This window comes from Manacus candei, unplaced genomic scaffold (assembly GCF_025592945.1).
Source record: "Manacus candei isolate 608988 ecotype Guabito, Panama unplaced genomic scaffold, ASM2559294v1 h1tg000084l, whole genome shotgun sequence".
In the NCBI taxonomy this organism is placed as follows: Eukaryota; Metazoa; Chordata; class Aves; order Passeriformes; family Pipridae; genus Manacus; species Manacus candei.
Window position 1 is genome coordinate 179614 of NW_026138132.1, and position 13811 is coordinate 193424.

Genomic DNA, 13811 nt, shown 5'->3' on the forward strand with positions numbered 1-13811 from the left:
GCACGCCCCCTCTCGGGGGTCGGCTAGACACGCCCCCTCCTCGGGGGCGGGGCCAGGGGCTCGATGAGTTCGCTGATGCCACGCCCACTTCTTAGGCCACGCCCCCCGAGAGGCCACGAGCCCCCGGGCTGTCCCGCGGGACCGATCCCGATGGAGCCCCCATGGACCGATCCTGACCCCCTGTGGGATCATCCTGAACCCGTGGGATGATCCTGACCCCCGAGGGATGGTTCTGAGCCCCCCGTGGGATGAACCCGAGCCCCCGTGCGCTTCTCTTGCCCCCAACATGAACTGACTCTGCCCCTCCGCGGGCAGATCCTGCTCCCTCAGGGTCCGATTCTGCCCCTCCGTGGGTCCATCCCGCCCCTCCATGGATCCACCCCGGTCCCCATGGACCAATCCTGCCCCTGTGGGTCGATCCCGCCCCACGGGGCCCGATCCTGGCCCCCCTCCCCAAATCACACACCCTGAGCTGACACCAAGACTGTCGCTTTATTTGGAAGGGAGGACACCCCCACCCGTGGATGTCCCCCCATGGGTGCCCCCCATGAGTGCCCCCTCCCGTGGGTGCCAGGGTCACTTTCGGCGCAGGTAGAAGGCGGTGGCCCCGTGGGGGGGGGCCATGGCCAGGGCCTCCCCCGGGCCTGGGGCCGTGCTGAGGAACAGCCCTGGGAACGCTGCGGCCTCGAAGGTGTGCGTGGACCCCCCAAAGGTCTTGTAGAAGGTGAAGGGCGTGGCCTCGTCTCCCTTCTTTGAGAACAGCTCCAGCAGCTCCACGTCCTGCCGGAGGGACACACAGAGCTGGGACACCACCCCGGAGCAGCACCATCCCGGGAACCCCCATCTCCAGGTGACTCCATTGCCAGGTGACCCCACCTCAAGAAACCCCCACCTCCAGGTGACATCACCACCAGGTCCCCACCACCTCAGGGTGCCCCCATTTTGGGTTGACCCACCTCTGGGTGCCCCTCCCCTTGGGTCATCTACCTTGGGTTGACCAACCTTGTTGCCCCCCCAGGTGCCCCCTCACCTCCAGGTGCAGCCGAGGCTCGGGGCCGGTGCCGCAGGACAGGGCGCGGGTGCCCCCGCGGATGCCCACGATGAGGGGGCAGCGCCGGCGCTCCAGGTGCCGGTTGGGCACGACGCTGATGGGCTCTGTGGGGACACGGGGCTGGGTGGGGGCCCTCGAGGGGGGTCACCCTCCCCACGGACGACACCCACCTTCCTGGGCGGCGTTGGCGCCCTGCAGGCTGGTGGCCACCAGGTGCCCGTCCCGCAGGCACAGCCCCTTCTGCTCCGTGTCCCGCAGCACGTAGTGGTATGGCTGGGCCGGGGGGCGCGAGGCCGCCGAGGACACCATCGTCACTTTTGGGGACACGGGGACATGTGAGGACACAGGGACGGGACACAGGGATGTGGGGATGGGGGACACAGTGGGGACGGACACGTGGGGACACGGGGACAGGGGGATGTGGGCACATCACAGGGACGTGGGGATGGGGCCCACGGGTAATGGGCAGGTGAGACATGGGGAACATGGGGACATGGGGTGTCTTGGGCACGTGGAGACGTGGGGACATGACAAGGATGTGGGGATGGGGGACACGGGGACATGGGGATTGGAGACACGAGTGTGACAGACGTGGGGAGTGGGAAAGAGGCACGTGGACACATGGGTACACGAGGGGGCACATGGGCACATGGGTGCACGGGGACAAGTGGGCACCACAGGGATGTGGGGATGGGGGACATAGGAATTTGGGGGCAGGGATGGACACAGGGACACCTGGGGACACAGGGGACCCGTGGGGCACCCAGCAGGAACTGCCTCTACCTTTCCCCAGGAAGTCCTCGAACAGGGCCTCCATGTCGGGGTCGACGACAGACTCAGCCATGTTCCCGGGCCCCGTCAGGACTCCCAGGGGGTGGGACCGCTTGGGGGGTCCCCGGGGACCCCGGGCCCCTCTGCACCGGGGAGGGGGGAGAGAGAGGGGGGTGAAGATGGGTGTCACACGGGGTGACCCGACCCAGGTGTGAAGGGAGGGGCAGCCCCATCCCACCCTGTCCCCACTCACGTGACAGCAGGTCTGGACACGCGGGACATGGCTGGGCCTGGAGGGAGAGGGGGACACGGGGGACACAGGTGACAGAGGTGGAGGACACCCCTGCCATTGACCCCTGTCCCCTGCTGCCAACCCCGGCCATCAGGAGCATCCAGAGTGAATGCCCTGGGAATCCTTCCTGGGCAGGACATGGCTTGTCCCTGTCCCTGTTCCCAGCCCTGGGAATTGTTCCCAGGCAGGACCTGGCCTGTCCCTGTCCCCGTTCCCAGGTACCTGTGACTCTGGCAGCTCCCGAGGTCCGGTCCTGTCTGGGCTCTGTCCCCTGGGGGTGGTGGTGGCTTTATAGGGCCGGGCAGGGCGGGGGGCAGAGCCCGCCCTGCTGATTGTAGGGCAGTACCAAGCTGGCATGGGGAAATGCCACCTGGGCCCCTTGTCCCCATTATCCACTGTGCTGCCCACGGTCACCATGGCAGGGATGTCCCCTGTGCCATGTCCCCCCCCACCAGCCCTGTCCCCGCAGTGTGCCCTGTCCCACAGGTACTGGTGTGTCCCCAGTGCCCTGTCAGCATTTTCCCATGTGCCTTGTCCCCATGGTGCCTGTGAGCCCTGTCCCAAACTCCCACGTGCCCTGTCCCCACAGGCACCTGTGTCCCATCCCCATGGTCCTGTGCCCCCTGTCCCTGTGGCCCCACAATCTCTGTTCTCGCAGTGTCTCTGTGCCCCATTCCCACAGCCCCGCGTGTCCCATCCCCCTTTTCCTGAGTGCCCTGTCCCTGCTGTGCCCCCTGTCCCTGGGTCCCACATGCCCATGTGCCCCATCCCCGTGATACCTGTCCCCATGTTTGTGTCCTCCCTGTCCCCATGGTTCCACAAGCCCTGTCCCCATGGTGTCCTGTCCCCAAGATCCCATGTGCCCTGCACCCATGTGCCCCGTCCCCACAGCCCCACGTGTCCCGGTGTCCCCTGGTCCCACATCCCCTGTCCCCGCGGTGTCCCTGTGCCCCATTCCCACGTGTGCCGTGTCCCCGCGTCCCCTCCCCGCGGTGCCAGGCCGGGTGTGCCGGGCGGGAAGCGTCGTTTCCCCGGCGGGATCCGGGAAGGGGCGGCCCCGAAGGTGCCCGGACCGGGGCAGCCCCGGCTGCGTCACCCCGGGCTGGGGACGCGCCGTTCCCGTCCCCACGGGCCGGTGGCGCAACCCGGGACACTCCGCGGGTGACGCAGCCACCGCCGCCCCCCCGTGCCCTGTCCCCGGTGCCACCCACGCCACGGGCACCGCGCTGGCCTGAGCATCTTTATTGCCTCAGCGGCGCAGGGGGAGGACGGCGCTGTCCCCGCGGGGATGGCACTGTCGGAGGTGCTGGGAGGGTGGTGGCACCAGCCCGGGGGTGAGGATGTCACCGTCCCCATGGGGCTGGCACCTTGCCCAGGGCGAGGATGCCACTCTCCTGGGGAGGATGCCACCCTTCCGAAGGGGATGGCACCATCCTGGGGGGATGGCACCTACCCTGGAGTGAGGATGTCACTTTCCCCAGTGGAATGTCACCTTCGCCAGGGGGCTGGCACCATCCTCGGGGTGAGGATGTCACCAACCTGGGTGGGGATGTCACCCTCCCCAAGGGTCTGGCACTATCCTGGGGGAGGTGCCATTGTCCCCAGGCTGAGGACATCCCTGTTCCCAGTTGGGAGTGTGCCCATGGCTGTGCCAGGGGGACTCAGCAGAGCTGGAAGTAGAAGTCGAGCAGGTGGGTGGCATCGTGGCTGCGGGACAGCGCCAGGGGCTGGTGGCCCCGGGCAGAGGTGCAGAGGAACCAGCCGGGGTTGGCAGCGGACTCGAAGCGCCACAGCCCGTCCTTGTAGGAGCGGAAGAAGGTGAAGGCGGCCGAGGCCTCCCCGGTGTGGGGCAGCTCCCGGATGTCCACGGCCTGTGGGGGCAAAGGGGTCACCCACGGCCTGGGGGGCAGCACGGCAGGGCTGGCACCCATGGCCAGCAGGGGACACGGGCACTGTGCCACCGGGGGCTGCGGTGGCACCGTCCCCACAATGTCCCATCCCCATAGTCCCTGTGTCCCCACCCCATACTGTGCCATCCCTGAGGTCCCTGGGTCCCCATCCCTGCAGTCCCCATGTCTCCACCCTTGTGGTGTCCCCATCCCCATGGCATCCCCTTGGCATCCCTGTCCCACAGTGTCCCCATCCCATGGTGTCGCCATCCCTTTGGTGTCCCCTCAGTGTCCCCACGCCCCTGTCCCCGTGTCTGTCCCACCTGCAGCTGCAGTGCCGGGGTGGTGCTGGTTTTGGGGTGGCTGGCGAGGCAGCGGGTGCCGTTGCGGATGCCCAGGATGACGGGGAGCCGGGTGGGCTCGAAGGCGCGGTTGGGCACCCAGAACACCTTCTCTGGGGGGGTCACACACCCGGGGGGCCATCAGGATTAGGGTCAGGGTCCCTCACCACCCCCACGTCCCCCCCGTGCCCCCTCATCACCTTCCAGGGCGGCGTTGGCCCCTTGCAGGTGCCCGGCCAGCAGTTGGTCATCCCGCAGGTACAGCGACTTCTGGTTCACATCCCAGAGCCTGGGGGGGCACAGACAGCGGTGTCACCCTCTGCCACCCCTCAGGGGCCCCTAGGGGTGCCCCCCGCCCTCCTTACCGGTACTGGAACACCTTGGTCTGCAGGGTGGGTGCCTGGCAGGGGGAGAAGCCTTCAGCCTCTGCGCAGAGGAGGAGGAAGAGGGAGAGGGTGAGGGCGCTGGCCATGGTGCCCCGGAGCCGCCCTGGCACCCTCTGGCACCCCAACACCGGCCCAGCACCCCCGCCCTTATAACCCCCTCGAAATGCCAGTCCTGCGGGGGTGGGGGGCTCCCAGTGGCGTAACAACCACCACGGTTCCGCTTCCCCTCCCGGCCCGCCGAGCCCTGCCGGGGGTCCCCGCTCTCACCCGCGGGACCCCCCACCCTACTCATGCTGCGGGACCGCGAGAGGGAGGAAGGAAGGAAGGAGGGTGGCGGTGGTGTTGCCACACTGCTGGGGAGAGAGGCGGGGCCCGCCCCTGCCCAGCGCCCGGCACCTCGGGGGGTGACACCCGAAGTGAAACATCGAGGGGGGCGGCACGGGGACATGACAAAAGGTCAGTGCGACCCCCGACTGGCCGCAGCGGGTCTCGAACCCACAGTCTCCCTAGCGAGGGAGCGGCGCCCTCCCTGTTGCGCCACCGCGAGGGGGCGTCGTACGCATGCGCAGTTAGGAAGGCGGGAGGCCCACAGGAGTGGCGTGGGCAGCGCTGAGTGGCTCGGTGTGGGTAGCGCATGCGCAGAGAGCGATGTGAAGCCTCCGTGCACGGGCAGGGCGGTAAGGGCGCCATATGCGCTTGCGGAATTCGGGATGTGAAGCCCCGGCGCAGGCGCAGGGCGCTAAGTGCGGGAGAAGCGCATGCGTAGCGTGCGCGGTGAGGCGGCAGCTCATGCGCAGAGCGCCCCCGCGGGCGGCAGCGGCAGGGCCATGGCGGCGCTGAGGGCGCTGAGCGCGGCGGAGGCCGCGCTGCTGCTGCTGCTCCTCGGCTGCGGCGCACACGGGCTTTACTTCCACATCGGGGAGACAGAGAAGCGCTGCTTCATCGAGGAGATCCCCGACGAGACCATGGTCATCGGTGCGAGGGGAGGGGGCACGGCAGGGACCATTGTGGCGGGGGGGGAGAGACCACTGGAGACTTGGGGGGTAACGGGAGGAACCACTGCGGATTGGGGGTAATGGGAGGGACCGTTGGGTAGTGCGGGGGGGGTGAGACCACCGGGATATGGGGGGGGGGACAGGAGGGACCACTCCGTACGGGAGGGGGCAAGGAGACCACTGGGGACCGGGAGGGGCCACCAGGTGCTTTTTGGGGATGGGAGAGACCACCGGGATCTGGGAGGGGTCACCAGGGATGTCACGGGAGCGACCCCCGGGCACTGGGGGGGGCAACATTGGAGACCACCGGGTTGGGGGGGAGGACGATGGGAGGGACTGAGAAACCCCTCAGGTGTGATGGGGAAGGGCAGGAGGAACCCCTGGGAAGGGGGATGAAGGGGCCGGGCTGGGGGGCACTGGGATGGGAGTTGGACCCTCCCCGACCCCGTGTCCCCCCCGTTCCCAGGGAACTACCGGACACAGCTGTGGGACAAACAGTCCGAGTCGTTCCTGCCCTCCACTCCCGGGCTGGGCATGCACGTGGAGGTCAAGGACCCTGACGGAAAGGTGGGCACCTCCAGGACAGGGCAGTGGCCCTCTCTTGGTGCCCTGGAGTGGGTGACAGTGGCCCTGTCCCAGTGTCCCAGGGTGTGACAGTGGCCCTTTCCCAGTCCTGGGGGTGTGACACGCCCCCCATGTCCCCAGGTGGTGCTGTCCCCGTGGTGTCACAATGTCCCTGTGGGTCCCTGGGCTGTGTGTGACACTGTCCCTGTCCCAGGTGGTGCTGTCCCGCCAGTACGGCTCCGAGGGTCGCTTCACCTTCACATCCCACACGCCGGGGGAGCACCAGATCTGCCTGCACTCCAACTCCACCCGCATGGCCCTGTTCGCTGGGGGCAAACTGGTACTGCTGGGGCAAACTGGGAACACTGGGGAGGGGTCCCCAACCCTAGGGGGAGTCTCTGCCACCCTGTGCCACCCCCTGAGCCCCCTCCTGACCCCTCCTGTGCCTGCAGCGGGTACACCTGGACATCCAGGTGGGTGAACACACCAACAACTACCCCGAGATCGCGGCCAAGGACAAGCTGACAGAGCTGCAGCTCCGGGCACGGCAGCTCCTGGACCAGGTGGAGCAGATCCAGAAGGAGCAGAACTACCAGAGGGTGAGCAGGGGGTCCTACAGGGTCGGTTTGGGGGGATCACCCCATTTCCCCCCCTCTCTGACCCCCTTTCCCCATTTTTGGGGCAGTACCGGGAGGAGCGGTTCCGCATGACGAGCGAGAGCACCAACCAGAGGGTGCTCTGGTGGTCCATCGCCCAGACCATCATCCTCATCCTCACCGGCATCTGGCAGATGAGGCACCTCAAGAGCTTCTTTGAGGCCAAGAAGTTGGTGTAGCCACCCCAAACCCCTGAGAGGCTCCCCCAAATCACCCAACACGCCCCAAATGGGGGATCCAACCCGCCCCAGGGGACTCCCACAGACCTGGGGAGGGACCTTTGCTGCCTGCTGGGACCCTGGGGATGGTGGGCAGGTTTGGGGGGGCCCTGCCTGCCATCTGGGAGGGGGGAACCCCCCCCGCTACTTGGGGGAAAATAAAGATTTTATTGGGGAAAATAAAAGGGTTTTTTGTTTCAGTGGGGCTTCCTGGTGCTTTTTTGGACTGGGGAGGGAATCTGGTGCTGCAGGAAGCCAGGGTGGGGGTTCAGCCATCCAGCTACCTTTCTACAGTGCGTTTTCCCCCTCCCGGGGAATGAATCCCCCCAAAAAAGACCCCTGGGACAGGGGGGGACGAGGTTTCAGGGGCTCTTCCAGCCCCGAGCGTTCCTCCACCGCCAGGGGGCGCTGCGGCGCCTGCCTCCTCGGCGGCGCTCTGTGCACACAACCGGAAGTGTCTGTGGGCGGGGCGGCCAAGATGGCGGCGGACACGGCGGCGTCGGGCTTCGAGCACATGGGGCTGGACCCGCGGCTGCTGAGGGTGGGGGGCCCGGGGGGGGAAACGGGGGCCTTCGGGCCAGGGGGAGGGGGCTCAGCCCCACGGGAGGGGTCCACGGGGAGCGAGGGGAGGCCTCGAGGGGGCTGAGAGAGTTTTGGAGTCCCTGGGGATCCCCACCATGGGGAAGGAGTATCTTGGGGGGGCACTGGGGACCCCAGGTTTGGGGGGGGATGTCTGTAGGACAGAGTGGGACAGTGAGGACCCCCGTTTTAAGGAGCGGGTGTCTGTGGGCCTTGGGGGGCACTGATGACCCCACCGTGGGGAGGGCGTATCTGGGGGGGGTTCTGTGTCCCCCACCATGGACAGGGGTTGTCCTGGTCCCTGTGGTGACCCCGGTGCCCCCCCAGGCGGTGGCAGAGCTGGGCTGGGCAACTCCCACGGCCATCCAGGCCCAGGCCATCCCCCTGGCATTGGAGGGCAGGGACCTGCTGGCACGGGCCAGGACGGGCTCCGGGAAAACAGGAGCCTACGGGCTACCCCTGCTGCACAAACTGCTCAGCATCAAAGAGGTGAGGGCATGGGGGGCACGGGGGATGGGGGGGTATTGGGCATCCTGGCAGTGGGGTCATGGGGGCACCTTGGGGTGTTGGGTGGTGGGGGGCACCATGGGGCATCCAGGACATGGTGGGCTCTGTGGGGCACAGGGGTGTCCTTGAGGTCCCTGTCCCGCCCCGGTGTCAGTGCTGGTGCCCACAGGCTGTGTGGGCACTGGTGCCCTCGGGGGGTGCAGGGCCGGGCTCTGTGGCACACGGGGGATCCCTGCGTGCCCCAGTGACAGCTCCTGTCCCCCAGGCGTCCCCAGCGCTGCCCCAGGCCGTCCGTGCCCTGGTGCTGGTGCCCTCGGCGGAGCTGGGCCGGCAGGTTGGGCAGACCCTGCGCCATCTCTCGGCCTTCTGTGCCCGCCGGCTACGTGTGGTGGACCTGTGCTCACAGAGCGACCCTGCTGCCCAGAGGTGAGGGACCCCTGTGCCCTGTGTGCCCCCTGACCCTCCCTGTGCCCCCCTGTGCTCACAGAGCGACCCTGCTGCCCAGAGGTGAGGGACCCCCTGTGTGCCTCCCTCTGCCCCCCGACCCTCCCTGTGCCCCCTGAGCCCCTCAGCCCTCCCTTACCCCGTGTGTGTGCCAGGCCCGTGCTGATGGAGCAGCCTGACGTGGTGGTGGGCACCCCGGGGCGGGTCCTGGCCCACCTGGGCGGGCACAGCCTGAGCCTGCGGCACTCGCTGGAGCTGCTGGTGCTGGATGAGGCCGATCTGCTGCTGTCCTTTGGGTTTGGGGACGACATCAAGGCCCTCCTCTGGTGAGGGGGCACAGGGGTGTGGGGGGCATGGACAGGGCACACGGGGGTGGGGATGGGGGTACTGGGGCCTCTGCTGGGGGTGGAGGGCATGGAGGGCAGTGCCAGGGGTTTGGGGGCACTGAGGGTTTGGGGGGCACTGCTTGGGTGAAGGGCCACAGGGGGCACCGATGGGGACATGGGGGGCACGGGATGGGAGCATGGGGGGGCTCTGCTGGGGGCACTGCCAGGGCTGGGGGAAACAGCAGGGCTGGAAGGGGTGGAAGGCACAGCCAGGGGATTGGGAGACACTGTTGGCGGTGGAGGTTGTGGGGGGGGCACAGCCCAGGAGTTTGGGGGGCACTGAAAGTTATGGGGGCACCACCTTGGGTTTGGAGGGCACTGCTGGGGTTCGGGGGACATTGTTAAAGCAGGGAGACTTTGGGGCACAGTGAGTTTTGGGGGCATTGCCAGGGCTGGGGGGCACAGGGGGGCTCGAGGGGGGCAGCAGAGCATCACCAGGCCTGGGGCCTGGGGGGCACTGAGCCCCCTGTTCCCCTCAGCCACCTGCCCAAGATCTACCAGGCCCTGCTGGTGTCGGCCACGTTCAACCCCGAGCTGGAGGCGCTGCAGGAGCTTGTGCTGCACAACCCCGTGAGGAATGAGGGGCTGGGAGGGGTTTGGGGCATCCAGGGGGAGGTTTGGGGGCTCTGAGGGAGGTTTGTGGGATCCAAGGAGGATCCAGAGCGGGCACAAAGATGGGAAAACGCCGGGATTTGGGAGCACCGCCCCCCAGGAGCAGATTTAGGAGACACAAGGAGCCCAGAGGACCCTGTGGGTGCCACAGCCCCCCCGTTTTCCCCCGTCCCAGGTGCTGGTGCTGCCCCCGGAGCCGCGGCTGCCGGGCCATTCCCAGCTGCAGCAGTTCCAGGTGCGCTGTGGGACGGAGGAGGACAAGTTCCTGGTGCTCGTGGCACTGCTGCAGCTGCGGCTGCTGCGGGGCCGGGCCCTGCTCTTTGTGGGCAGCCTGGCCAGGGCCTTCCGCCTCAAGCTCTTCCTCGAGCAGTTCGGCATCCCCGCCTGCACCCTCAACTCCGAGCTGCCCGCGGCCTCCCGGTATGCCAGGGTGCTGGGGGGGCCCAGGGTGTCCCTGGGGTCGCAGGGGTGTCCCTGGGGTCACAGGGGTGTCCCTGGGGTCGCAGGGGTGTCCCTGGGGTCACAGGGGTGTCCCTGGGGTCGCAGGGGTGTCCCTGGGGTCGCAGGGGTGTCCCTGGGGTCGCAGGGGTGTCCCTGGGGTCACAGGGGTGTCCCTGGGGTCGCAGGGGTGTCCCTGAGGTGGTGACAGGGGTACCCGTGAAGGGTCTCAGTTTGGGATCCCCACCTGCACCCTCAGCTCAGAGCTGCACATGCTGTCCCCGTATTCCAGAGGGCGGGAAAGGGGCCTGGGTGGGGTGGGGTGTCCCTGGGATGGTGGGAAAGAGGGTGAAGGGGATAATGGGGTGCTCAGGGATGTCCACGAAGGAGATCAGTTTGGGATTCCCACTTGCTCCTGGTATTCCCAAGGAGATGATGGGTGCCTGGATGAGGTGGGGTGTCCTTGAGGTGGGAAAGAGGGTAAAGAGGAGAAAGGGGTGCTCACAGGGTCCTCGAAGGGCTCGGGGAGTGATGGGGCACCCGGAGAACACCTTGGCATGCCCCCTGAGCCCCTGGGGGTTCTCCCTGGGGACAAAGGGGGTGTCCCAGGTGAGTTGTGGAGTGCCAGGGGAAGTGCTGGGGGGGGATAAGGACACTGTGGGGGTCCCTGGGAGCTGGGTGGTCACAGGGGGGTTCCTGGGGACAAGAGGGTGTCCCTTGGGTGCCAGGGGAGAAGGCGGATTAAGGACACCCCATGAGGAAGGACAGGGGTCCCTGGGGGTGTCTGGGGGGTGTCACACGAAGGGGGGTGGGCACGCTGAGGGTCTCCTCTGTCCCCAGGTGCCACGTCATTGCCCAGTTCAACCGTGGCCTCTACGACTTCATCGTGGCCACCGACGAGGAGGGGCCTGTGGAGACCCCCCAGCGCCAAGCACGGAAAGGGGGGACCCCGGGGTGAGCACGGGGGTTGGGGGATGTCACCAGGGACCCATTGGTGCCGCCAGTGTCCTGTGGGTGGCACCAGTAACAAGGGGGTGACACCAGGGACCTGGGAGTGCAACCAGTGCCCTGAAGATGCCACCGGGGAGCCACTGATGCCAGCAGTATGACATGGGTGACACCAGTGTCCTGTGGGCATCACCAGGGACCTGGGTGGCCACCAGTGTCCTGTTCCTGTGCAGATGTGTCCCCCTTGGGGGGCTCAGGGTGTCCCTGTGACCGTGGCCTCACCGTGCCCAGGATGTCCTTGTGCCCAGGGGATCCCCTTTCCCAGCCTCCCTGTCCCCATATCCCAGATGCCCACTTGCTCTGGGTGTCCCTCCTGAGCCCCCCCAACCCCTGGTGTCCCTGTGTTCCCCCAGGAAGGGGAAGGGGAAGGCCAAGGACAAGGGGAAGGCCAAGGCCCAGGACCCCGAGTATGGGGTCGCGCGGGGCATCGACTTCCAGAACGTCTCGGCCGTCATCAACTTTGACGTCCCCCCCACAGTCGAGTCCTACATCCACCGTGTGGGCAGGTCTGTGTGGGCACTGGGGGGACCCCAGGGGTGCCAGGCTGGCCGTGGTCCCACCCTGTGTCCCCCCTGCACCCCCCAGGACAGCCCGTGGTGACAACCCTGGCACAGCACTGACCCTGGCGCTGCCCGAGGAGCACGAGGGGCTCACCCGCATCGAGGACGCGCTGGCAGGAGGTTTGGGGGTCCCTCTGCCACCTGGGGGGCTGGGGGACACTGGGGGGCTGGTGTGATCCTCTGTGTCCCCTCAGAGAACGGGCAGTCCATGCTCCAGCCCTACAAGTTCTGCATGGAGGAGATCGAGTCGCTGCGCTACCGCTGCCGGGTACGGGGGGCACCGGCGGGGCTGGGGGGAAAAGGGGGCTGCTGGTGGCACTGACGAGGTCCTGGCGACACCAGGGGGGTGTTGGTGGTACCAGGGAAGGTCCTGGTGACTTGGAGGGGGTGCCAGCATGGGAGTGGCACCCTCTGACCCCACTGTGCCCCCCCAAAGGATGCCATGCGCTCGGTGACCAAGCAGGCGGTGAAGGAGGCGCGGCTGCGCGAGATCAGGGATGAGCTGCTCAACTCCGAGAAGCTCAAGGTGACCCCGGGGGGTCGGGGAGGGGGTTTGGGGGTCCCTGGGGGGGCACAGGGGGTCCCTGGGCGGTGCCAACTTCCCCCCCTCGTTGTCCATGGCCAGGCCTATTTCGAGGACAACCCCCGGGACCTGCACGTGCTGCGCCACGACAAGCCCCTGCACCCGGCCATCGTGAAACCTCACCTGAGGAACGTGCCAGACTACCTGGGTACGGGGGAACGGGCAAAAACGGGGCACAACAGGGGCATGGGGGGAGAAACGGGCAAAAATGGGGGGGATTGGGGGGAAAATGGGCAAAAATGGGGGGAACTGGGGGGAAAACGGGGCAGAAGGGGGGCAGGACTAACCCCCAGTGTCCCCCCAGTGCCCCCCAGCCTCCGGGGCATTGCCAGGCCTGGCCCCAGGAAACGAAAGGGCCCCCGAGTGCTCCGAGGGCCCAGTGCCCACAGGGGGAAACCTGCTGTGAGTGACCCCCAAACCCCCTCCCTGAAACCCCAAATCCCCTCCACATCCTTTCCCTGAGACCCCAAATGTCCCCAAACACCCCTAAATCCCCTGCACAGACCCCCAAATCCCCCTCACTCCCTAGAATTCCCCCTGAACCCCAAATTACCCCCTGGACCCCCAAATCCTCCCCTGCAAAGCCAAAACACCCCCAGATCACCCCCACTCCCCTAAATCTCCCGAGCCCCCAACCCCCCCAAAATGCCCCAAATCCCCCCTTGCTCCCTGAAATCCCCCCAGATCTCCCTGCTACACCCTCAAATGCCTCCCCACTCCCTCAACTCCCTCCCCTGAACCCCAAAATGCCCCCAAACACCCCCAAATATCCCCCCTGAGCCCCCTGCAGATCCCCTCCCTGCTCTTCTTTTCCAGCCCCGTGGCACCGGGAACCCTCTGCAGAGCTTCAAGTTCTCCCGGCGTGGTGCCAAGGGCCGGGCTGTGCCCACCCCCTGACCCCCCTGTGCCCTTCTGGGGGCCTGGGGGCTGTGCCCCCCTGCATCCCCCCAGGGCCCGGGGGCTGTGCTGTGCCCAATAAAGGTGCCAGGGGGCTGGTTTTGGGGTGCTGTGTGTGTGGGCGTGGTGCCCGCCCTGCGGGACGTGACGGGGACAGGGCTGGGCTGGTGTCGCAGGTGTGGGACCCGGGCAAAGGTGCCAGAGCGGGACCACCCCCCTTATCACCGCCCAGGGTCATAAAGGGGAGGGCAGGGACACCCTGAGAGGTGGCACCGATGGGTTCAGGGGCTCGGAACCCCTCAGGCACCCCAAGGGAACGCTGTGGCAGGATGGCACCGGGCTGGGATGGCCCAGCCCTGCCCGTCAGTGCCCGCCCAGACACTTATCGTGACCCAGACACTTATCAGGGTTCCCGGCACTTTATCAGGGTTCCAGGGCCTTATCGGGGTCCAAAGCTCTGGACCCTTCCCTGGCACTGGGCACAGGACACTGGGGTGTCACACACCTGCCCACGGGGATGACACTGGGACGGCACCCACCCAGCCACTGGGATGGCACCTACCTCTTCCCCAGGATGGCACTGGGATGTCACCCACCCACCCCCCGGGATGGCACTGGGGTGTCACACACCTGT

At 67.4% G+C, this 13811-nt stretch overlaps 4 protein-coding genes across 7 annotated transcripts; 2 read left to right on the top strand and 2 right to left on the bottom strand.

The window, feature by feature from the left end:
* Positions 1 to 139: 139 nt before the first annotated feature.
* On the bottom strand, positions 140 to 3077 carry LOC127481916 (uncharacterized). Its single transcript, XM_051811753.1, has 5 exons — positions 2076 to 3077; positions 1835 to 1965; positions 1222 to 1365; positions 1031 to 1155; positions 140 to 780 (listed from the first exon to the last, which is right to left on the bottom strand). Exons 1-5 carry the CDS (start codon positions 2501 to 2503, stop codon positions 577 to 579), a joined length of 1032 nt encoding a protein of 343 aa, XP_051667713.1. The 5' UTR covers positions 2504 to 3077; the 3' UTR covers positions 140 to 576.
* Positions 3078 to 3348: 271 nt separating this feature from the next.
* On the bottom strand, positions 3349 to 5372 carry LOC127482099 (interleukin-1 family member 10-like). 3 transcript variants are annotated; one of them, XM_051812108.1, is made up of 5 exons: positions 4998 to 5372; positions 4710 to 4770; positions 4545 to 4633; positions 4327 to 4457; positions 3349 to 3985 (listed from the first exon to the last, which is right to left on the bottom strand). In XM_051812108.1, exons 1-5 carry the CDS (start codon positions 5176 to 5178, stop codon positions 3776 to 3778), a joined length of 672 nt encoding a protein of 223 aa, XP_051668068.1. In that variant the 5' UTR covers positions 5179 to 5372; the 3' UTR covers positions 3349 to 3775. The 3 variants fall into 3 exon arrangements, with proteins under 3 accessions (XP_051668068.1, XP_051668069.1, XP_051668067.1); XM_051812109.1 differs by lacking the exon at positions 4998 to 5372 and having other exon boundaries at positions 4710 to 4936; XM_051812107.1 differs by having other exon boundaries at positions 3871 to 4457.
* Positions 5373 to 5473: 101 nt separating this feature from the next.
* On the top strand, positions 5474 to 7363 carry TMED4 (transmembrane p24 trafficking protein 4). The gene is made up of 5 exons (XM_051812111.1): positions 5474 to 5705; positions 6192 to 6292; positions 6504 to 6629; positions 6742 to 6888; positions 6975 to 7363. The coding sequence occupies exons 1-5, from the start codon at positions 5489 to 5491 to the stop codon at positions 7122 to 7124; spliced, it is 741 nt and encodes a 246-aa protein (XP_051668071.1). The 5' UTR covers positions 5474 to 5488; the 3' UTR covers positions 7125 to 7363.
* Positions 7174 to 13276, top strand: DDX56 (DEAD-box helicase 56). Of its 2 annotated transcripts, XM_051812086.1 has the most exons (14): positions 7608 to 7704; positions 8070 to 8231; positions 8515 to 8675; positions 8849 to 9019; positions 9559 to 9649; positions 9867 to 10111; positions 10970 to 11083; positions 11491 to 11643; positions 11723 to 11817; positions 11892 to 11965; positions 12134 to 12223; positions 12323 to 12428; positions 12585 to 12682; positions 13097 to 13276. In XM_051812086.1, exons 1-14 carry the CDS (start codon positions 7642 to 7644, stop codon positions 13175 to 13177), a joined length of 1704 nt encoding a protein of 567 aa, XP_051668046.1. In that variant the 5' UTR covers positions 7608 to 7641; the 3' UTR covers positions 13178 to 13276. The 2 variants fall into 2 exon arrangements, with proteins under 2 accessions (XP_051668047.1, XP_051668046.1); XM_051812087.1 differs by lacking the exons at positions 10970 to 11083; positions 11491 to 11643; positions 11723 to 11817; ... (3 more) ...; positions 12585 to 12682; positions 13097 to 13276 and adding an exon at positions 10258 to 10376 and having other exon boundaries at positions 7174 to 7704; positions 9867 to 10139.
* Positions 13277 to 13811: the final 535 nt, after the last annotated feature.